This window comes from Bombus vosnesenskii, unplaced genomic scaffold, assembly GCF_011952255.1.
Source record: "Bombus vosnesenskii isolate JDL3184/JDL3185 unplaced genomic scaffold, Bvos_JDL3184-5_v1.1 scf7180000013272, whole genome shotgun sequence".
In the NCBI taxonomy this organism is placed as follows: Eukaryota; Metazoa; Arthropoda; class Insecta; order Hymenoptera; family Apidae; genus Bombus; species Bombus vosnesenskii.
In genome coordinates this window covers 6,245,989-6,269,431 of record NW_022882930.1, presented here as the reverse complement: position 1 = coordinate 6,269,431, position 23,443 = coordinate 6,245,989, and the positions used below count along the sequence as shown (strand labels likewise).

At 32.7% G+C, this 23,443-nt stretch overlaps 3 protein-coding genes and 1 long non-coding RNA gene across 7 annotated transcripts; 2 read left to right on the top strand and 2 right to left on the bottom strand.

The window, feature by feature from the left end:
• The first annotated feature begins 1,154 nt into the window (after nucleotides 1-1,154).
• LOC117231192 (sodium-independent sulfate anion transporter) lies at nucleotides 1,155-14,209 on the top strand. 3 transcript variants are annotated; one of them, XM_033489379.1, is made up of 11 exons: nucleotides 1,155-1,653; nucleotides 9,506-9,684; nucleotides 10,600-10,853; nucleotides 11,275-11,476; nucleotides 11,610-11,830; nucleotides 12,151-12,322; nucleotides 12,410-12,577; nucleotides 12,685-12,846; nucleotides 13,004-13,144; nucleotides 13,226-13,371; nucleotides 13,547-14,208. In XM_033489379.1, exons 2-11 carry the CDS (start codon nucleotides 9,507-9,509, stop codon nucleotides 13,901-13,903), a joined length of 2,001 nt encoding a protein of 666 aa, XP_033345270.1. In that variant the 5' UTR covers nucleotides 1,155-1,653; nucleotide 9,506; the 3' UTR covers nucleotides 13,904-14,208. The 3 variants fall into 3 exon arrangements, with proteins under 3 accessions (XP_033345270.1, XP_033345268.1, XP_033345269.1); XM_033489377.1 differs by lacking the exon at nucleotides 1,155-1,653 and adding an exon at nucleotides 7,213-7,250 and having other exon boundaries at nucleotides 13,547-14,209; XM_033489378.1 differs by lacking the exon at nucleotides 1,155-1,653 and adding an exon at nucleotides 7,222-7,250 and having other exon boundaries at nucleotides 9,506-9,666; nucleotides 13,547-14,209.
• LOC117231195 lies at nucleotides 7,434-8,587 on the bottom strand. The gene is made up of 2 exons (XR_004492915.1): nucleotides 8,454-8,587; nucleotides 7,434-8,389 (listed from the first exon to the last, which is right to left on the bottom strand). It is a non-coding gene; the product is annotated as an uncharacterized LOC117231195 (long non-coding RNA).
• Nucleotides 14,210-14,734: 525 nt separating the features above from the next.
• Nucleotides 14,735-15,777, bottom strand: LOC117231194 (60S ribosomal protein L32). Its single transcript, XM_033489380.1, has 4 exons — nucleotides 15,673-15,777; nucleotides 15,341-15,441; nucleotides 15,114-15,266; nucleotides 14,735-14,934 (listed from the first exon to the last, which is right to left on the bottom strand). The coding sequence occupies exons 2-4, from the start codon at nucleotides 15,431-15,433 to the stop codon at nucleotides 14,776-14,778; spliced, it is 405 nt and encodes a 134-aa protein (XP_033345271.1). The 5' UTR covers nucleotides 15,434-15,441; nucleotides 15,673-15,777; the 3' UTR covers nucleotides 14,735-14,775.
• A 238-nt stretch (nucleotides 15,778-16,015) lies between these two features.
• Nucleotides 16,016-23,096, top strand: LOC117231191 (E3 ubiquitin-protein ligase HECW2). Of its 2 annotated transcripts, XM_033489375.1 has the most exons (9): nucleotides 16,016-16,189; nucleotides 16,734-18,026; nucleotides 18,365-18,655; nucleotides 18,830-19,028; nucleotides 19,110-19,645; nucleotides 19,720-20,057; nucleotides 20,130-20,330; nucleotides 20,405-21,364; nucleotides 21,510-23,096. In XM_033489375.1, exons 2-9 carry the CDS (start codon nucleotides 16,776-16,778, stop codon nucleotides 21,619-21,621), a joined length of 3,888 nt encoding a protein of 1,295 aa, XP_033345266.1. In that variant the 5' UTR covers nucleotides 16,016-16,189; nucleotides 16,734-16,775; the 3' UTR covers nucleotides 21,622-23,096. The 2 variants fall into 2 exon arrangements, with proteins under 2 accessions (XP_033345266.1, XP_033345267.1); XM_033489376.1 differs by lacking the exon at nucleotides 18,365-18,655.
• The last annotated feature ends 347 nt before the right edge of the window (nucleotides 23,097-23,443 follow it).

Here is a 23,443-nt window from a genome sequence, read left to right as displayed (position 1 = left end):
CCTCTTTCATAAAAGTCTTCGCACGTGATTACTCACGATACACGGTCTACCCTCGAACCTACGGCCGGAATAATAAAAGATAAAACACGTATTGTCTGGCGCTTTCTGGAGGATTATTCTCCAAGAAAGATAAAGCAATATGACACATTTCGAAATTAATATCGATCAAAAGATTTTGTTACTTTAGATAATGGAAGAAAGGTAAAAGAAGAAATAATTTACTGAAAGATTTTTAAGACGAATTATGAATGTTATTCGAACAGAGGAAAATCTGGATTATTCGAGCTAATTCTGATATTTATGTAAATTCATATTTTTACGAATATGATTGAGAAGACGGAACCTAGATAGAAAATTATTTTATTAAATATCAAACATTACAGGAATATTACACGTTGAATATTTTATATATTTCTCCATGTTACACATATTCTGTAAATTTTTGTATCTTCGAATTTATCGTAAATACATAAAAATTCACTGTTCGGTATAATTTATAAATATTAATGCTAAGCAGAAGTTAGAACTTTTGAATGAAAAACCAATACTTTTCCTCTTCGATCTTTGTTCTTGTTTGCTGATTATACTTACAAGGGATCATTCCCACATTTTTCATCGATCTACGTACCGATAATTCCACGTTTGTTATTATATACGTCCATAATTTATAATCTAATCAGTCTATGTTTATTCTCTCTACCGCGTACCCCAACTAAAAGTCACCTGTCGTCGAATCGGCGTAGACACAAACGGAATCGTTTCTATACAAGCGACATTTCTCTCGTGGAAACTTCACGTCGAACCTAACCCCGGATTCGTAAACAAGAACCGAACGCTATCGGCTATTATAGTTGCGGATATTCTTCCAAATCCATCCTTTTACGAACACATTCGTATTCGTTAAATACGCGTATCGATGACGCTCTACCGGCGATATTTCATCTGTTTCCTATGTATTATGCGTGTTCTTTGCATCTTTGAATGTTCGTAGAAACGCGTATGAATCGACAGTCTAGCGGCAAAGTGTTCTCAAAATTTCCTAAAAAATTCGGAGAAATTCAGTGTGAAACAGAGGCCCCGAGAGGTTTTATGCCCCCATTGGATTGTTCTCCAGTGACGTTATTGCTTTAAAGACGGGCTAAGGAGAAGGGGAGAAGAAGTTACGGCAGAAACTGTCGAAGAAGCACGACGCATTTAAATGGCCGGTCGCGTATTGCCGTGGATTCAGTTTTGTCGCCGGCCTCTCGAAATCGGATTCCGTTTCGCGTATATTTTTTCGCTCGTGCACTGCGCTCACGGTATTCGACCTTCGTCCGACTGTCCCCAACAAGTGTCACGGCACCGCGCCGAGAAGATTTTCAGCGAGGAAAACGGGAATCGAGCTGAAAGTGAGCGCGCGTTCCGCCAAACGACTCGCGTACATATGATTATCCGTTTGCACAGCCGTTGTTGCCTCTGGTTCTCGCGTTTTCCGCTTGTTTGCGAGTAGAATGTGTCGTGGATGTAAGAACAAGTAACTCTCTCGATCTTTAGATCGCCTAACTGGTCGGCCACGAGGCCAAGAAATCCACCTTCGATTCCCCCGAACCACGTTCCGAGACGTAGTGACAACCGAACAACCGATCTCGTCGCCTACAACCCGTAGCTCTTTAAGTGAGTTATATCGAGCTTCACGTTGTTTTTTGTATCTTTCAAATCGGTGGATGATTCGATTCGGTTTCAGTGGGAAACGACAAAACAGAATCGTATCGTCGCTATGAAGTAACCTCTTGTCGTAAATGACAGATTTTGCGAAATGTTGATCGTTTGTATCGGCATCTATTGTGACGCGTTTCATTTGTTTAGATACACTTGTCGGTGGGTGTTCTTTCTATTTTTTCTTTTTCTCTTTTTTTCTTTGCATAGAACGAATAAATCACGTTGGCTTATTAAATATCAAAATATCACGCTTTCTTATGTACAGACATATAAATCTACTTGGGATAATAAAAAAAACTGGTTCTTATCTGTTGCGGTTACTATAGCGTACCGGGCACGTGTTTCAATGACAGGAAATTTCAATTGCTTTCCGCGCAGCTTCGATGTTAAATAATTCGGAGATGTAAGAACACTTTTCGTTACGAAAGACGATCTGGTGTTATGCTACAGGTCTTCTTTTCTTGAAAGTTGATGAATCGAAAGTATTTGTTAAATCGCTGACGAGATATCGTTGGTAAACTAGCGCACAAGCTAAAGTCACGACAAGAAAATGAAACAAACATTTTTGTATTCGATTTGTTTGTAGTAAAACGGAGCGTGACTTTGTTCGAACGTTTCGCCAAGAAATAACAAACAATTTCTATAATTAAAAATAAACAAGAGTAGAGGTAAGTTGAAGTAGGCAGATGTAGCAACATCGATATTAAATCAAATACAATTAAGGGACAACAGTAAACAAAGGAGAAAAAGATCAGACACAGTTAGATTAGATAGAACGAAATTCTTCAATTCCAGTGTTCTGTAATGTTGAAATGCCGAAGTATGTTGGTTACGTGTAAAAAGGTAAATATTGAACGTTACCGTATCGCGATCGGTTCAATTAATTATCTTTATTAGATCTTGCTCTCGTAGCAACGAGTTTAATTCGTGTCGGTCCTCTTCGTGCCATGTAAATAATGTCGAAACCTCACCAACATATACGTTTACCCTCTAAACGTGAGGAACTCTTGAAAAATTTCATCGAAATTACTTCGTGAAACATTTAACGATAAATTAGATTTACGTCGAACATTTGTACATTCGCCGGAATCTAATTAAAATCGCCAAAACTCGAGAAATATTATTATTTAAATAGACAAAATATTAGCTGATCTTACTTCTATACTTCTATATCTAATTTAATTCCACAAATCAAATTGGTTTCCAAGCAAAAAATAAAAGACAATTACATACTCAAAAGTTCAGTCTGATTATAGATCTATTGGGTTGGCAACTAAGTGATTGCGGATTTCGTCATTACCATCTAGTGACAAATTCGCGCGTAACTATAAATTGGTTGTTAAAATTAATTTCAATATTCCAAATATATACTTTCCTATCCGCTTCATATTTAAATTTCATTTAATCGGTCGCTCGCATCTATGTATTGGGTTGGCAACTAAGTGATTGCGGATTTTGTCATTAGGTGGTAATAAAAATGTTGCCAACCCAATAAATAGATGCGAGCGTACATATTTGGAATATTGAAATTAATTTTAACAACCAATCTATAGTTACGTACGAATCTTATATTTTTAACGTCTTTGCCTTTCTTTCTTTTTTAGCTTTCTTTCTTTTTTTTTTAGCGTGAGCTTTATCGAACTATGCAGTTGTAAATAAATCTTGAAAATTTTCAATATAAACGTTGCTATTAAAAATTGTACATAAATCAAATTCAAAATTCAACGGCACGGCCATTGATTGAGATTCGTTGTCGAAAGTCACGAGTGTATCTGACCTCACGATCTATCGCGTCTCCGCAATAGTCTCGCTATCGCGATGCAGTTTCTTATTGCTCTTAAATCGTAAATTATCAGCTTGTATTAACAATAACCGTCACGTGAACGCAATTAATACCATTTAATACTATATCGATGGATACCGATCGAACCGTTGATCTTATCCTACCGTTACAGCTAACGCATAATTGAATCGAAATACAATGTTTTCCTTTCGTTTCTTAACATTCGAATTATCGGTTCTTCTTTATTTCAACAGATATACAGGGTAGTTGGTAACTGGCGGTACAAGCGGAAAGGGGGTGATTCTACGCGAAAAAAGAAGTAGAAAATATAGAATAAAATTTTTTTTTAATTTTTCCATCGAGACAACGATCTACAGTGAGATCCGTTATAACGTACCGCACGCGTACCGAGCGAAAATTCAAAGACGATTTTCTCGAAAACAAAGCCTCGAACGAAAAATGTTTATTCTATATTTTCGACTTCTTTTTTCGCGTAGAACCACTCCCTTTCCGCTTGTACCACCAGTTACCAACCACCCTGTATATCACATTCTTTTCTCGATAAATATTTACATATTAATCGGTAACTATCAGTCTTCTATCAAGAACGACAAGTTAATAGAATGTTAATAAAGTTAATGAAATCTTGTTCGCTAAAATAAATCATAGCAGAAATAAAAAATATTACAAAGATTCGAAAAAAAAAAAAAGAAAAAAGAAAAGACAAGATAGCAATCTTAATATCATTTTTATCGTTGTCATTATTTCATACGATCGTTTCGCGTTTATCATACAATTTATCATTGTTATCCGTCTATGAAAAACTGAAAGATGCTAAAATACAGAGGACACGTGACACGCAAGAGTACATAAAATATTCCAGGTATGACGATCGTCGTAATACCTGGCGAAACGACTTTTCGTTTAAATTCTATCTGCCAGTTCTCTTCATAAACATACGAATTTCCATAAATTTGCAGGAACATCAAAATTTAACGTCGTTGAAATTTTCACCGGCTAATGAATTAACGAAGCGAGCGGCATGTACGTACGTACGTACGAAGGTATTAGAAACGAAAGAAAAAAAAAAAGGAAAAAGAATGAAAGAGTGAAAAAGAAAAAGAGGGTTCCTTTGCGAGTCGAGGAGCGGAAATCGCATAAACACAGGAAGCAAACATTTCTCAAATTTCTTAGCCGCGGTATTTAGAGCTGGTTTTAATCGGTTGCAACCAAGCGTTTAAGTAAGATGTCGAGGTGCACGTGCCGCTGAGTAGCGCACATTAACTCCTATTGTACTGGCTGTTGGATGTCTGTATCAAAGGACGCGTTGAAATAGCGGCTCATCTGCAGAAGAAAGAAGAGCCGCCGGTTACACGTTCTTATTATTGTTGTACGCACGTCGATCATCGATAATGATATTTTCCTTGACAGGGTCGTTTACAATTAAGACGTTCGGTTTCTTTTCACGATGGCAAACGGTGGGTTCGCATAGCGACGCTTTGTTCCATCGCGAGGATAATTTACATGCGGAAATTAGTCCGTGAGTTCTGCCATGGCAAAGCGCGGCAAACAGCGGGAAATGGAGATGCGAAGGAAATTTTTCTAGACTAGTTATTGCAGGTAGATTTCACGATATTATAGATGTTTGTTTTAGCTTTAGATCTAGATCATTGTTGTAGACTTTACGGTTTTTCCTTAGAGAACCAAGCGGATCTACGTGGATTGGGACTAAGATGATTTTATTACCGTGTGTTTGTTACACGGTTTCGTGTGTTCGCCTGCGAGCAAATAAAAGAGGAAAACACGTAGAATCTAGAGTAGAAAATAATACGATGGAGTAACGATATCGTAAAAGGAAACTCGACACTTAACGTTTCGATCGTTCGATTATATTATTTAAAAATATTTATATGAAGCGCAAGTCGATGAATAAGAATTTTCTCTATGCGAATTTCATCGCTGTTTTCATCTTACGCGATCTCGTACTCGATGAACCTGCCTCCTTTGACTTACCGATTTATTTAACGAATTTCTATAAGTATTTACATTTCGCATGCACACCTTGACAAAGTTATACCTATGTAAGACAAGGACGAGAGAATTCGAATTGTATAATTTGTAACGAAGTTACCTTATTCGCGTTTTCCGATAATAATGAGTAACACGTTCGGTCTCGTTGATCGTAACGAGTTAATTGCCGAGAAAGCAAATTTATCTGCATACCTCGAGATCGAATGCCACTTTGATAGATTCGTATCGCATAGTTTTTTCATAAATCAACGTCGAAGTGTGTGCGCACGGATATTTTGCACTTTCAAGGCAACGGTAACAGTTCGCAGCTGAGGCTGGCCGGTTAACATACGTCGTATAATTTGCGGGCGGAGATTGAAACGAGACGGTGAGCCTCGATCCGGTGGTATTCGTGATTTGCATGAAAAACAATGTTCGAGTTGAATTAATTTGCAGGCACGCGGTTCATACCATATATCAAGCCGCGTTGGGAGCCAGCGAATCGGGGGGAGAAACCGCGTGACAGAGTTGATTCAGAAGCACATGATAGCAGAGAATGACCGGTTGCATGAGCGAATCATGTGATACGCGTTCTCTCGTAGTAATGCCTTTTTTTCCTATCACCTCGTATCCTTCTTCATTGCCCGCCAGGCCGCACTTTACCTGGCTGATTGGAAATAAAAGCGCGATATCTCGGCCAACCAAAGATTCCAAGATGCAACCGGGGCGAATTAACGGGCCAGCGTTGCAAATTGCAAAACTCGTTGGCAATTTAACGACTTTTATCGCCGGCTAAACTTACGTCGATTTTTATTCTTCCGCTACTCCGGCACATTTTAATCGACTGTTTTTAAAAAGTGCCATTCGTGGAATCGACTCGTTTGACTCTTGGTTGGTTGAATCCTTGGCCACAGAATGGAAATTAGATGCATACCAGATACTTTGATATTTCAATTTGATTTAAACGCAGACACGCAGGCTAGAGGATATTCCGATATTTCGATCGGATCTTCTCGGAGCTAAGGTGTAACATTTGTTTAAAAAACGAGTTAAACTCAACAGGGTGTACGAAGGCTTTCGCGAATGATGATTGTACGTATTTTATAAGAGATTATTTAAATCATAATGATTAGGACAATTTATAGGCTGAGCGAAGACTTTTACAGATGATTTGTCTATATTTTGTAAGAAATCATTTAAATTCCGAAAAATCCATCACGTTCTGAATCTATTACGTTTTTATGAGAACTTTCCAATTGGTTATTTCGATCATTCTGGTAGTTTTAGCGTCGATACTCCGTCTGATTTTTACCAGCACGTTTAAGGTAATAGACCATGGATTTGTTTACGAGTTACGTACTTTGAATAGTTTTTTCTATTTATCTACGCTATATACATATCCTGTGCGTTCCTGCATCTTTAATTTGCATAAGTGCATAAAAATCTGCAATTCAGTCATCGTTATGTGATGCTCATTGAACAACATATTCTGGAAAGGGAAGCCAGGTGGCACGTACCGTGGTTGTGGTAAACGCTCGATATTAGATACCAGTAATATTAGATGCAAGGATAAGAGATCAATGGGCATTTACGCAGTTTAACCGTTAGATTTGATAATACGGAGCGGAAAGAGGTAATTTTCCTCGGAAGATCTTTGCCTGATCGAATTTACCACATTGCGTGGAAATCGCGCGGTAATCGAGACAAATATTTAAATATCCTTTGTCAAAGAAGTTATGAATGAAATGGTATTATTGGCGTAAGTATCTTCTGAATTATTTTAAATTCGATGATCAATATTTGTTGGTAATTTACGCCAGTTAATAGTGCGAAGATTTATATTGACTCTGCCATTTCTGAAATAAATAAAAAAACAAATAAAACATGTCTTATGAGTATTTATAGGTTGTACATATACATATTAGTAAGTTCGAGGTGTATATCGATTAACATTTTTGTATTTAATTAACAGCCTACGGATACGCTTATGCAAATTCATATTTTCATGGTTACATTCAACTAAAAACATGGAATAAAGATTTCATCTACATATTCAAATTCTTTTTCACATATGTCTTTATACGTTATATATATAGAGTGTATGTATGTATTCTCGTATCTTTATATTACATATTTACAAATGTATGAGTATCCACAGTCCAAATAGTTCGAAATAGTTCGAAACGATAGAGTACTTTTCGTATTTTTACACTGGAACATTTGACAAATAACGTGTTATGTAAGCGAGAAAATACAACGAGATTCGCATCTACAATTTTGTATTCTCACTTTTATACGATATTTAAGAGATTATTATTCATTCTCGATTTCAAATAGAAATTGCTTGCAAAAAAAAAAAGATGTAGAATGTCACGAAATATTACTGGCTAAAACATTCGATAAAACACGAGATATAAGATTACAATGGCGATCGCAGTTGTATTATATTCGTTTATTTATATTTATTCCGATACTCGTGGAATACCATAATATTATGCACATTATATAATTGTTAAGCAAATGTTTATCGTAGCCAAATATTCGTCACGATCAAACAAGAAGCTGAAAGTAAACAAACACTATGGCATGCTGTCATAAATCATTATCCACCTGACGAACGTAATTTATCGTTAACTAAACAACGCATTCATACGGCTCGACTTTCGTAATGTTTCTAATTAAAGAAATACGCCCGGAGAAGGTTTTCAGACGCAAGTCGCATGTTTCTTTTCGTCGCATCGTTGGTCATCTTAAATCGATCTGACGTTTTCTTGTTCGTTGTGGTACAATGTGTAATTTGTTTTCGCCGTCAATAATATCTGTTAATACGCTGCTTCATCTTACTTGTTTACATTCTATCGTTCTTTCGAGTTATGTGGTCCGATTCGTTACGTTGAACTAAATAAAGGCCAATAAAAACTCGTGACAAGTGAGAATCGCGCAGAAAAGCACGTATACTAACTTTAGTTCGAATCACTTAGTCTCAGTCTAATTGAACGAATATCACCAATGACTGTTAAATATACTGTCCCAATTTAACATCATGCTAGCGTACATGATATAGCACTAAATATACTTAGTCCAGCCGGGCAAAAGTTAACCAAAGACATGAAACCTTTATGGCCCTATAACGAGACGAGCATGACATTCCATTCTATTCTATAATTAAGATTTTTATGTATTTATAGGAAATTTATACATACGTAAGTGTAAAAATGTACACAATGAGCGTAACGTAAGAAACATCTCGAGTATTAGGTTATCCGAAAAGTTTCTTTCGTTTTATGAGGAAATAATAGACGCACAACGTTTTTTGTTTTGTATTATTTTGTCGAATTATGTACGATCCATTTTGTTCTGTTGAAATAAACACCGCGACATTTCACAGACTTGGTTTCACGTTTGTACGAAGGTGCACTGTTGTTAAAAACACGTTTGCGAAAGAAAGACACCTTCCGGACAACCTAATACTTGTTACAGCGCTTACAGTATTTAGCGGGTGAAACAAATTTCGAAAATTATTTCTATTTAGGTTTCTTTAGTTTACGTTTCTTTAGTTGTGTTTATGCATCAATAACATCCACGGTTTAGATTAGATATACGTATGTACCTAATTTAGTTCTATAGAAACATGTCAATATTATGATCAGCTTATTGAGGACGAATGAGTCTTAAATGTCGGGTAATTATTTTTTTAAAACATGCATGCTATAATTATCCGAAACAGTTACATTTTCAAGTGTAACGTGTTACGTTGTAATTTATTATGTAAAGCGTTCAATTTTAAAAAGCTTTCTTTTTTCTTTATTTTACTTGCATATCACTACGCTTCTTTTGATTTCACTAGCAAATCATTATCGTAGCGAAATGGTAAAATTCCAAGCTATCAAGTTTTATCGATTTTCACGTAAACTTCGTGTAGAAACTGATTGAGGAGAGGATGATGTTCGTGGAAGAAAGAAGAAAAATGTTTGATATAATTATACTAATCCACGTGAAATATTGGATTTTCAGGATGAACAATCCAAACGATACGGCAGATGCGAATGAAGACAGTAGAACCGGAGTGTACGTGAATCATGGTTTGACCGGCTCTAGGAATAGTTTGAATCTCGATCATTCGAACAGTTCTGAAATTCTACATAATTCGTACGAAAGTCACCAAGAAACACAAGGTTCTTCGGATTTTATCTGTAAGCACATGTAACACTAAAATGACTAATTAATTTACATCTGACGTTATTAATGTGATCACTTGTATATAAAACCACCGAGTAAGTGAAATCCTTCATTTCCTTTTATCATTTCCAATGAATCGTTGATAATGCAATTCGCAAAGTATACGAATAATTTGTTATAGCAGATACATTATATCAATTCGCATAGTTAGACGCGTTTCTTAAAAACGATGAAAAATGGGTGATTCATAGAAATTACTTTACGAAAATAGAATCGAAAAGATGACAGAGAATCGTGCACAGTAGTTACGTATTATATTGATTATATCGTAAATTAAGATAACCTTAACTTCATATTTTTTTGTTGCTTTGTTATATCTAGACTACGGATATTTATGTATTTCTGGGAAATTTAAAGGCTTAGGAATGCATGAAATACACCTAATACGCAGAAATATACAAAATATTCAATGTAAAATATTCACTGTATATAAAATAAGATCAGACACGAATTTTTCCACTTACGATTAGATATACGCGATCTAATTACATGTAACTAAAAATACATACGAGTTAGCGGATTGATAGTAATTTAACAACAGATGTATAACAACAACTTATAAAATAAAGTACAAGGGTGAAACTAGACTGAATCAAACTATCGCCTAATAAGTATACGAAAACAAATTGTACGATCGCATTTTCATATACGTATGTACAGCACGCTCAAATTATTACTTTAACAATACGATGTTAAACGATCTCTATAACCTAAAATTAGAACGATTGATCGTTCGTTCTGTCTTTAAATGATCATAGATCAACAATTGATTTACTTGTTTACAATCGGCGCCTGAATTATTCTTATTATTTCTTAGTTGAACAACCAAAGAATAGTCAATGATATTATTCCATCTTTGTTTCGTATAGTGGTAGAAGAGTCTGACGACTACAGATTGGAGCAGAAGGATAGTTTTGTACATTCCACGTTATATCAGTTGAAGCGACGTTGTAAATCGGCTTGTACGAAGAAAACCATTTATAAAAGGGTTCCAATTTTAAATTGGTTACCAAGGTATAGTTGTCACGACGGACTTGGTGATCTTGTTGCCGGCGTTACCGTGGGCCTTACTGTCATTCCACAGTCGTTAGCATATGCTAACGTAGCAGGTTTACCGGCTCAAGTTAGTACTCCTCGATAATTACAAAGTTCAGTGAAAAAGTGGTACAAACGTATAATTTTCCAAAGCATCGGATAAGTACAGAGAATAATATAAAATCGTATTTACGAGATAATTTTTCTTTATTTACTATATTAATTAATTCATTACGAATTTCCAAACTTTCATGAGTATGTACCTGTGTACCTATAGCAATATATTTTAAAAGCATAAAAATCCTGTGGTAGGGTTTACACTTGCCTATCTTTTCAATTTTTTATTATCAATTATCAATTTTCTCAAATTAGAAAATTTTGTCGTTTGCACTACTTCTACTTGCTCTCCGTTGATTTCTATCTTAGTTCGTGAGATGTCCTGTTCGCGTGTGCAAATTATCAAACGAGATAAAAATAAGACGGTTAATGAAAGAAATTGTGTTTTACAGTATGGACTGTATGGTAGCTTTCTAGGCTGCTTTATTTATGTTATATTCGGATCTTGTAAAGACACACCAATGGGACCTAGTGCCATCATATCTCTACTCACGTACCAAACAGTTTCACATCTCGATGCACCATTGCAACATGCGATACTCCTCTGCTTTTTGGCCGGGCTGATAGAACTGATAATGGGTATATTTGGCCTTGGTAAATATCTACAACATATACTGTCCGCTTACCATTTACGATAATGATATTCGGAATAAAAGAAAGTTCTGAATATATAACTATTCCCTTTCGTAAATATACGTATAAGTTGGTTCAATAATATGTGTTCCAGGATTTCTAATTGACTTTGTGTCTGGGCCTGTTAGCTCTGGTTTCACATCAGCGGTAGCTTTGATAATCATTACTTCGCAAATAAAAGATATACTCGGCATTCCTGCGAGAGGTTCGCAGTTCATTGAAATGTGGAGAAACCTTGCTGAACATATACACGAAACTTCAGCTTGGGACGCTGTTCTTGGAGTGACTTGCATTGTGCTCCTTTTATTTCTCAGAGTACGTATACATTATTATACATATGCGATCGTATCAAAGAATTATTAACGCTTTGATAATGTAGGAACGAATAATTTAAAAAATAATATATTTCTTTATTCTCAAAATTTCCTGCATTCCTAGTGTCAGATATACCAAAAATACATGCACACACATATTTCCAAATTTTTTATATTTTTAGGAAAGAACTAATAATTGCGCTACTTATATATGATGACATTTTAAATGCTGTATTATTTATTATATGCATTAAATATTGTACATAGCATGTAAAATATCTAACTCTCTTAACAGATATTTTTCCGATTTCTTTTTTATAGCTTTTTGCATCGTACAATGTCGGTCCCAAAGAAGAAGAATTGCAAAGTACAAAATATCGCGTGTTAAATAAACTCATATGGTTATTCGGTACATCACGAAATGCTCTTCTAGTAATATTGTCCGGTCTTTTGGGATACAGCTTTAGAGAAGACTCGCCCTTCAAATTGGTTGGTAAGAACAATAAATTGAGATCGATTATTGATTATGTAAATATATTACTGACTGTATTATTATTAAATATACTAATTTTTTTAACAGGATATATACCAGATGGTATGCCAAACGTACGATTACCACCATTTAGTTACATGAAAGATGACAATACAACGGTGACATTTATCGATATGGCTTCAAATTTGGGAAGCGGTATCCTCGTTTTACCTCTTATCTCGTTAATGGAAGATATTGCCATTTGTAAGGCCTTCTGTAAGTTGATACATCATTTTTATACATTATAAATGTATTCTTTACGTGAATAATAGTACCGTTTTATTATATGCGACAAAAAGGAAAGGTTTTCATATTTATTTCAGCAACTGGAAAATCAGTTGATGCAACACAAGAATTAATAGCGATTGGAATATCAAACATTGGTAATTCTTTTGTTCAGGCGTTTCCTGGTACAGGATCTCTTAGTAGAAGCGCGGTAAACAATGCTTCTGGAGTAAGAACACCAATGGGAGGCATTTACACAGGTAGAATAGCAATTGCTAGAATTATTAATTATTTATTATTAATTGTTAATTTAGAATTATTATAATATAATTATTAATTATTTGTTACTAGAATTTTTTATATAATTACCAATTTTTTTCATATATATAGGTCTCACACAATTATTATTTGTTTCAGGTACCTTAGTAATATTAGCCCTTTTTTTTCTCACTCCTTACTTCAGCTACATTCCAAGAAGTACATTAGCAGCAATTATCATAGCTGCAGTAATATTCATGGTTGAAGTTAAAGTTGTAAAGCCAATGTGGAGAACTAAAAGTAATAACAATTTAAAATATGAATTGAAAAATAGTGTTTACTTTCAAAAAATTAACGTTTTTTAATATTTTATTTTTACAGAATCAGATTTAATTCCCGGACTGGGTACATTTATCGCATGTCTGTTGTTAAAATTAGAGATAGGTATTCTATGCGGTATTGGATTAAATATTTTATTTATTTTGTACCACGCGGCACGACCAAAAATATCCGTGGAAAAACTTACTGTACGTATCTTTCACTCTTCAACTTATTTAATTGTAATATTTTATATATGTGGCTTTAAACCATTGATTGTATATATTTTTGTTATTTTTATTATTATTTTATGTATTATTTCTTTAGTATTATTTATTTATTCATAGGTTGATGAATATATTTTGACTGTATCTTATGTTACAGACTCGACATGGCATTCGATATCTCATGCTAACTCCAGATCGGTGTTTAATTTTTCCATCTGTTGATTACGTTCGAAATTTAGTAACAAAATATAGTCAAAGAACTGGAAACATTGCAACCCCAGTTGTAATCGATTGTTCTCATATTTATGGGGCAGATTTTACTGCAGCTATGGTAATTGAAACTTTAATAAAGGATTTCGCATCGAGGGGCCAACCACTCTTCTTCTACAATCTAAAACCTTCAGTTTATGCCGTGTTTGAAGCTGTCGCATCAACTGATTTTGTTGTATATTATACTCAGGAGGCATTAGATGATCTCCTTAAAGACAGAGGATACATCAAACAAATTAAATAATGCACATTATTTACGTATATAGAATAACATAATGCAATCTGGATTACCATGTTATTTTACATTGATCGTATAAATGGTAGTCTCATCTATGAAAAGTTATTAAACATTTTTCACGATTGTATCATCATAATTAAAATCTACAATTATAGATTTTACGCAAAAATAAAGTATAAGACAAATATTTTTCATTAACGTTCAACGAAACATGTCAAACGCATATCATCGCATTTTATATTTAAAAATGCATTGTGATTAATGTAATTATTTATATTATATGTATTATAGCACAAACATGTTTTTAATAAATCATTTTTATGATGTACTATATGAAAAGGAAATTATATTTTAATTGCTCGCTAATCACTGTCGTTATTTATAAAAAATAAATGACATAAATGCACTTTATACGGACACTTTTGTGCATTATACGTTACTATAACAAAACTGAAACTTTAAACAAATTTTTATATTTAATGGGAAATAATTTGTTATAGTGAGATCCTTTCGGGAACACATCCTTTAAGTCTGAACTTGGTAATACACAAGAAGACAAGTAGATTACAGTATAAGGAAAATAAATTATAAGTATAATAACAGAAAAAGCATTAATTAGATCCATTAATGCATACATTATGTGTCATATTAAAACTATTTTATAAAAGTGTATAGATATACTTATATTGTACCATTTTAAGTTATACAAAGAAACATCAATTCTTTTGAAATTTCCTTCAATCTCTGTGCCTCGAAGTATTGTGTCTTAATTACATTTATCTGTAATAGCACTATGGATGGGTAGATATTAGAAGAGAAATGTAAAGAAGAACAAACATACTTTAAATATTTTATTATTAAATCAAGAAAGAATGTTTTTACTCATTTTCTTGAGAACGTAATCTTGCGCTGCCATTAGTTACCCTTATTGAAAGTTGTTGAGCACGTTCAACAATGGATTTACGTTTTTTACTACTTACTCCATGAGCGATCTCAGCACAGAATTTTCTGTTTTGCATCATTAAAACTTCTAATTCCTATAAACCATCCAAAAAATAAATATTATTACAATTATTATATAGAATCAGTTCAGTATAAAAATTTATTAAATAAGTCAAAATATAAATACAAGTTACATATTTTTTGATGTATAAGAATGTACAATTTTTTGTCTATAATAAGTGTTGACTTATGAGTGAAAAATAATTCTTTTTACCTTAACATTGTGTACCAGAACTTTTCTGAAACCAGTTGGTAGCATGTGACGAGTTTTCTTGTTGCTACCATAACCAATGTTGGGCATCAAATATTGTCCCTTAAAGCGCCTACGAACTCTGTTGTCAATACCTTTGGGTTTACGCCAGTTTCTCTGAAGAATTATTTTGTTAAGATTTTTAAATCAGTTATTGACATTGATAAATAATAAACAATATAAAAACTAACCTTCAATTTACTATAACGATCACTCTGATGACGAATGAACTTCTTCGTCCTCTTCTTCACAATTTTAGGCCTGTATACCGGTCGAATAGCCATTTTTTACACTAAGAACATAAATACAATGTAAATTAATTCATATACAGTTATAGAAATAAATTAATAACAACACATTTTGTCACATATTTTTTAATCGTATAATTGTGACGGTAAATTATTTTTTAAAAATATGATGTATTTAATCAATCTTTATTCATTCATATTAAACTAATATGTGTATATTTTATGTTACACGAATGATTTTCAATAAATTTTCGGATTTCTGTAGAATTACGTACCGTCTCTTACTACACGCCAAACAAAAAAGGTTACGTTGAACTTGGATCACGGTCGTTTAATAAAGTATTGTGTCTAGTGATACCTTATTTAGTGACACACAAAAAGAAACTATAAAGTTAGTCAGATATTCTCTTCAATTTACATCGTACTATCTAACAAAATAATTACAACTTTTGTTTTAATTTTCGTACAATTCAATTGTTTTTAATTTTATTTAATTTTCAATTTACAGAGCGCGAGTGAAGCGCCTTAACGCTTCATAGAAACAATCCAACTTCCCCAAATCTTCCCCAATTCTCCAAATGGGTATCAAAATCAGACGTATGTGACAGCATAGCCTATGAATGTAACGCTACGAAAAGTTACCAGATACAGTCTGCTATATCTTTCTGTCAAAGTGTTCTTTGATGAATTCGTATAATGAGCAAGGAGAGTAAATGAATATGTAAATGTGACGTAAAATGTCTTTACCGGGGCTTTTCATTTGAGATATTTGAAATGATGTAACATATGCAGGTAAAATGTACCAATGTGTTAATATTTCAATACGATTTGACGTTACTAGTGTGTGCAAAATTTGAAGTATTAATAATTATCTCCTTTAAAGGTACCGTATTACAAAAATGAACTATAACTTATTTACTGTTCCGTTATATGTGATTAACGGAAATTGTAATAAATTTTTTTAGTTAGTTTTTCATAACGATTTTGAATAATAAAAGTGCCGAATTTTTAATACTGGATACATTACACGCTTTGTGACAATTATAATGTACATTGATATGTACATATTTCAATATTTGTTATCTGTGTCGGACTGAACAAATTTTTTTTTAATATCGCTATGATCTGTAAATGCCTGATAAAAGTATTAGAATAAAATTATTACAATAAAAATTAGTGTACTGTTCACAAAGAATTGTGTCAAATATATAGTCCCAATTTTATTCAATATACTAACTTCAATATTGCACTAATGGCTTTATTATATGATAAAATTATTCATATAATTTAATTATTATTTATTTTATTAACATTTTTATTTCATTTTTATTTACAGCAATATAAAGAAATATAATTGATTGGTACTATGTTTTAAAAAATGCCATCTGAGATTAATGTTAAAAATATAGGTTCTGAAGAAGATAATGGAGAAAATGAACCTGAAGAACAATCTGTTACGTTATTAACAGTCGGTGTGACAAGTGAAGAATCTTCAGCTACAGTAAATCATGTAGAAACCAATACCATAAGAAATAGTAGCAAAAAAGTGATTAAGTCTGATGTTAGAAGTGATTTTATAGAACAGGATAAGAATCCTTCTTTGTCATCAGATGTAAACTGTATGTCAAATGAAAATGATTTACAGCAACAGAAAGCATCTTCTAATGAAGAAGTAATTGATAAAACAAGTAATATTCAGGTATCAAATACCCTTGAAGATCTAAGTGCATGTTCTGAATCAAAATGTGATAAAGGAAGTGTAATTTCCAAGAATGCTGGTGCAGCTGCATTAGCATTGGGTTGTGCAATTAATGATATTGCTAGTGTTTCAAGTAGGTTGGATGATGAAATTGCACAAAACTCGAGACAAAAACATTTATCATTGTCTCATAAAAACTTAACAAGAAAGAAGTGTTTCTTGGCAAGTATAGATAGTAGTCCTGGAAAGGTAAACAGTTTTGTAGAACAGCTGCCTTTATCTTCTAGAAACATGATCAGAAAGAAACAATTTTTTAGCAAAAATTTGCAATCTAGTAGCACAGAATCACAATATGAACAGAGTACAGGGGACAAACATAACAATAATGATGACAATGTTTTACAACAATTTAGTTCTCAATTTAGTACTCACAACAGAGATTCTATGAAAGATGCTTGTAGCTTACCATTACAGGGTATAGCTTCATGCAGTTCTGATGAACCGTTACAATTTCTGAGCACTTCAATAAGTGAAACACATAGCAATGATATTGTTAATACACATAAATCATTAAGTATAACAGAAAATAATAATAAGAGTATAAGTGAAAATTTAAGCAGATTAAATGAAGCTGGTAGTTCACACACATCTAAAAGTGTGCCAAAATCACAAAACATGTTAACAGATTTAGTACATTGTAATGATATTACAAAAAAACCATTTAAACTGCCAATTTTAGAAAATTTATCTGAAACTGCCAGCGCTCAGCAGCATGAGCTGGAAGAAAATGCTGTGGCACTATTGGAACCATCATCAACTAAAGAAGCCCAAGGCATTGAAATAGAACCTCGTTCTTCAAACAGTAGTGATGCAAGTAATTCTGATACAGAATCACAACAAGCAGTTCTAGGTCATAATGGGACCAAAAAGGTGCAGTTACTTTAACTGTATTAAAATTTGATAAATATTTATTATTATGACACTCAAATAATTCAGCATTCTATTGTTATTTTTAATGTTTAATCTTACTTATGTACTAAATGTTTCATATTTTTCCTTAAATCAAACAAGTTTCAATATTTGATATATGCAAATATGTATACTTCCTTTACACTTTTATATATGCACATGCAATTTGATTTTCATTTCAAAATTGTTAATAGATTAATATTACACTCCTTCAAATTTATAAATTAAATTTTAGTATAAAACATGTTGAAAGTAGAATTGTTTTAAAATCACAATTTATAAAATATATTTTACTTCAGAGACCATGTGATACAAATGGTATTGTAACAAAAGAAGGCGTGGAATATTATCAATTGTGGCGAAGTACAGAAGGCTTTTCATTTCCTGAAGGTTTATATGAAACATTGTATCCAAATCCTCCACCACTACCACCACGGGTAACGCACAAACTTTTACATAGAAGTAATGCTTTACCAACTGGCCCACCAGAATTACCCAAAAGACATCCTCAAAAATATTCTGCACCCTTGCACCCTGAAGATTGTTTTGGATTTGAAATTGTAGATGTTGATGAAGCTTCTAATTCAAAGGTAATTTAATGAAATATATGCACTGCAGTTAATTGGTAAGCATATAATGTAATTTTAGCTTGTATTTAATATTTTTTTGTGAATATTGATGTCTCATATAAAGTTTTTACAATTTTTTATATTTATATGATTCCCGTATTTACATTGTTATAATCAATCCCTTTAATATTTTAGTCGCGGAGAGCTGTCACAAAAAGTATTGCGCTGTTAAGTTCACCGAGGCCGCCTAGACCATTAGAAAGGCCAATATCTGGTTTAACAAATCCATTAGAGTGTCCACCAACACCTACACATCGTCCAAAGCCATTGCGTCCGTTACCGATGTGTCAAACATCTAATGTACCATTACCATCTGAGGAACCTTTGCCACCATGTAAGATAAATTTAGCATAACTTTAATAATGTTATAGTGTAATTAAACAAGAAAATTTTATTGAATATATTATTATCGCAGCGTGGGAAGCAAGAATCGATAGTCATGGTCGGGTGTTCTACATAGATCATATTAATCGAACGACAACTTGGCAAAGGCCCAATTTAACAACACGGAACACTGGCTGTGATCTTCGGAGGCAGCAATTAGACAGACGTTATCAGAGTGTTCGTCGAACTATTTCTCGACCCGACAATATTGATCGCGAGCCGTCTAGTTCGCAACATGCAAATGGAAATAATTTCGAGAATATGGAACGACCGAATGAACGAGTCGAAAGAATTGAAAACGAACCATTCGATATTAATACGAGTCCTCCAGTATTATTTTTAACGAGACCCGATTTTTTCACAGTATTACATAGTCATGCAGAAGCAGTGGAATTGTATAATCGTAATCCCAGTTTGAAACACATGATTAGCAAAGTCAGAAGAGATACAGCAGTTTTTCCGAGATACGAACATAATAGAGATTTGGTTGCATTAATAAATTTCTTTTCCGATCCAGCTAAAGAACTTCCAAGAGGCTATGAATCAAAACTTGATAGAACAGGCAAAGTAAATATGCCATGATTTAAATTATTTCCATTATTTGAGAAATCTTTCTGATAGTTAATTGTTAATATTTTTAGAAATTTTTCATTTGTCATGCAAGAAAAGCAACATCTTTCATTGATCCAAGATTACCTACTGAACCGACTCACACACGAACATTATTGGATGAAGCACCTGTACCTCCACCTAGACCACAACAGTCAGCTATTACAACTACACCTGATATACCTGTAGCTTATAACGACAAAGTTGTTGCCTTTTTGCGCCAACCAAATATAATGGATATCCTAAAAGAAAGACATTCAGCATTAGGACAAAATATTGCGCTTCGAGAGAAAGTAAATACGATACGAATTGAAGGGACGAGTGCTTTACAACGATTGGGACATGACGTACCTCTAGCATTATTATTAAGGTACAAAATAATCTAATTTCTGAAGGCGGTAAAGGATGAAATAATATTAAAATATTGAATTTATTGTTGCAGTTTATTTGAACAAGAAATTATGTCATATGTACCTGGAAACGTAGGCAGATCTCCATTAGGTAGTCCGCATGCTTCGCCTGGCTTAACAAGAGCTTCTGCTAGAGCTCCAGCTCCATATAGAAGAGATTTTGAAGCTAAACTTAGAACATTTTATAGGAAGCTAGAAAGTAAAGGATATGGACAAGGTCCAGGAAAATTAAAGTAAGTATATTCCAATATAAAAAAATGTATAAATATATTTATTATATTATACACTTTTTATATATTTTATTTAGATTACATATTAGAAGAGAACATTTCCTGGAAGATGCTTTCACTCGTATTATGGCTGCTTCAAAAAAAGACTTGCAAAAAAGCAAGTTAGTTATTATGTTTGATGAGGAAGAAGGTGTAGATTATGGTGGCCCATCCCGTGAATTTTTCTTTCATCTGTCGCGCGAACTTTTTAATCCTTATTACGGTTTATTTGAATATTCTGCTAACGACACTTATACCGTACAAGTGTCGCCAATGTCAGCTTTTGTAGATAATTATCATGATTGGTTCAGGTTTTCAGGCAGAGTATTGGGTTTAGCTTTAGTTCACCAATATCTGCTTGATGCCTTTTTTACAAGACCATTTTATAAAGCTCTTCTGAGAATACCAGCGAGTCTAAGTGATTTAGAGAGTTTAGATCAAGAATTCCATCAAAGTTTAATGTGGATTAAAGAAAGAGATATAAGTATTGAACCATTGGAATTAACTTTTTCGGTCACGGAAGAACTTCTGGGCCGAGTAGCTGAACGTGAACTAAAACCAGGAGGAAGAAACATTGCAGTTACGGAGAAAAATAAAAAGGAATACCTTGAAAGAGTTGTACGTTGGAGACTTGAGCGCGGTATTGCCGAACAAACGGAATCTCTAGTTCGTGGATTTTATGAAGTCGTAGATCCACGATTAGTATCAGTTTTTGATGCACGAGAATTAGAATTAGTAATAGCTGGAGCGGCAGAAATTGATCTTAACGATTGGAGAACGCATACAGAATACAGAAGTGGTTATCACGATGCACATCCAGTAGTAGAATGGTTTTGGAGCAGTATAAGCCGATTTACTAATGAACAACGATTGAGACTGCTACAATTCGTTACTGGTACGTCAAGCATTCCATATGAAGGATTTGCAGCTTTACGTGGATCTACAGGACCACGGAAATTTTGCATTGAAAAATGGGGAAGGCCAAATAGTTTACCCAGGTATAAAAGTTGTCTTAAAACTAATATAATGAACAAAACAATTAGAATTCTTATAATATTTATGGTATGAATGTTTCTCAAATTTGTTAATAGTATCATTTTGTTTATTCAATAATGCTATTCTTCAAAATAGATAACTTTTTAGGGCTCATACATGCTTTAATCGCTTGGATCTTCCACCGTATCCTACGCCTGAAATTTTATACGAAAAGCTTTTATTGGCTGTAGAAGAAACAAATACTTTTGGAATAGAGTAAGAGAATTTGCTATGATTACAGCAAATGCATAACGATATAAGAAAAACATCAAGGTTCGTGTTATTTGAATAAAGCATCATTGCAGATTTAAAGTTAGATTGGTAAGATTGGTAATGTATTCTATTATCCAAAAATTCATGATCGGATTTTTAGATTACTACAATCAAAACTGTATCAAAATGTAAATATCTAACAAAAACAGTTGCGCATATTTTGAAAATTTTAAATATTGTATACATATTGCTGTAATCTATTTATATTTAAACTAAATAACGATTCGCGTAGTACATTTCTTGTATAAAAATTATAGATTTAATACATTGAGAAAAAATTCTTAGGTATGAATATATACAATTATTTCTGTTCAAACTTCTATAGTTTTAGAAATTGTTCGGAAAACACTGTAGATATATGTGGTATAGAAAAAATTGATTTTGAAATTGATACAAAAATAAGCGACTTATTTAGCATAATTTCTATAAAAGCTTTTTTTCTTTATATTTTGTAAAAATACTCTTACAAATTTTTTATAAAAATTGAAGAGCATTTAATATCGCATTTCACAAAAATATATAATGCAGCTATGTAGCTAATTTATTCTGTTGTCTACCTAGTTTGTAGATATAATACTGATTTCTAGTCTGTATTTTTAAATATTCAATTTTGCAGTTATTTTTCTAATGTTTTCAGACATTCCATGTCAATTTATTTAATATTTTCGTAATTAATTTACGAAGTTCTACAATGAAGCAAAAAAAATGTTTATAAAACAAAAACTTTTTATTGCATATTTAGTGATATCTTCTCACAAGTAATCAAGGCGTTTTATAAACATTCTTCCAACGTGTTTTATATAATTTATCTTCAAACTAAATAAAAATTTCCAGTATTTGGTATTAATCAAGAATGTTTAAAATGTCCAGAAAAGCAGTTAATGAATAAACAATGAAAATATGGATAGTATATGAAGAATATACAGTCAATGAAAGTAATAAGAATAATCAATCATCATTCAGTTATTAATTTCACATTTAGCATTAACATAGACGTTTTATAGAATTTTATTCAATATGTAGGACATCGTTTGCAATTCGTTTATTTAATTCTTTAAAACTAATTTTAGAAAAAACTATACTAAACAAACGTTATAATATTACTTGAAGAATTGATGAGCATGTAGATGGTCCTATACTTCAAGATTTAGTCTACCTCTTGAACTTTAATCTCACTTTTGCGGCATTAATGTAAAAAATTTTCACCTGTTAATCATTTAATCGTTTCTCATCTCAAAAGAAAAGAAACTATGTATAATATACAAAACATATAATGTGCAATGTTTCTGTAATGTGCAAGAGATAATACAACACAACTTTATTTATATTTCTCTTGACCCAAAATTATATTACAAAATAAATTTAATGAAATTATTTATTATCTAGTAGAATTCAAAATGAAGTATTAAATATCTATAAAAATCGGCAAAAAAATAACAATTAAAAATGATGGTATAAAATATGAAAAACATTTTTATATGTTATTTACTCTTAAACTTTCGTTTAAGTGATTGTTTGGTTTTGTGTGATGTTAGTAGTACGATAAGTACCATCGATAAATAACAATAATAACATTAATGTAGTAATAATAGAAACAATATTTATTAAATAGAAATACTAATATTATGTGATTGTTGAAGATAAGTTGCACCTTATATTATCTGTAAACTAGTCATATAGCATGGCAAATTATAGACTATTTAGTACATATTGTACAAGTTACAGGCATTGTAATATTAGATAACACATAACATTTACAATGAACCATG

Coding starts and splice junctions, on each gene's coding strand:
- LOC117231192 (XM_033489377.1), top strand. CDS start 7,228: ATGAATGAAATGGTATTATTGGC. Junction 12,578..12,684: donor TGCCATTTGTAAGGCCTTCT/GTAAGTTGATAC, acceptor TATTTATTTCAG/CAACTGGAAAATCAGTTGAT. Junction 13,372..13,546: donor TATCCGTGGAAAAACTTACT/GTACGTATCTTT, acceptor CTTATGTTACAG/ACTCGACATGGCATTCGATA.
- LOC117231194 (XM_033489380.1), bottom strand. CDS start 15,433: ATGGCTATTCGACCGGTATACAGGCCTAAAATTGTGAAGAAGAGGACG. Junction 15,267..15,340: donor ATCGTTATAGTAAATTGAAG/GTTAGTTTTTAT, acceptor ATAATTCTTCAG/AGAAACTGGCGTAAACCCAA. Junction 14,935..15,113: donor TTCTGGTACACAATGTTAAG/GTAAAAAGAATT, acceptor GATGGTTTATAG/GAATTAGAAGTTTTAATGAT.
- LOC117231191 (XM_033489375.1), top strand. CDS start 16,776: ATGCCATCTGAGATTAATGTTAAAAATATAGGTTCTGAAGAAGATAAT. Junction 20,331..20,404: donor CAAGGTCCAGGAAAATTAAA/GTAAGTATATTC, acceptor TATTTTATTTAG/ATTACATATTAGAAGAGAAC. Junction 21,365..21,509: donor AGGCCAAATAGTTTACCCAG/GTATAAAAGTTG, acceptor ATAACTTTTTAG/GGCTCATACATGCTTTAATC.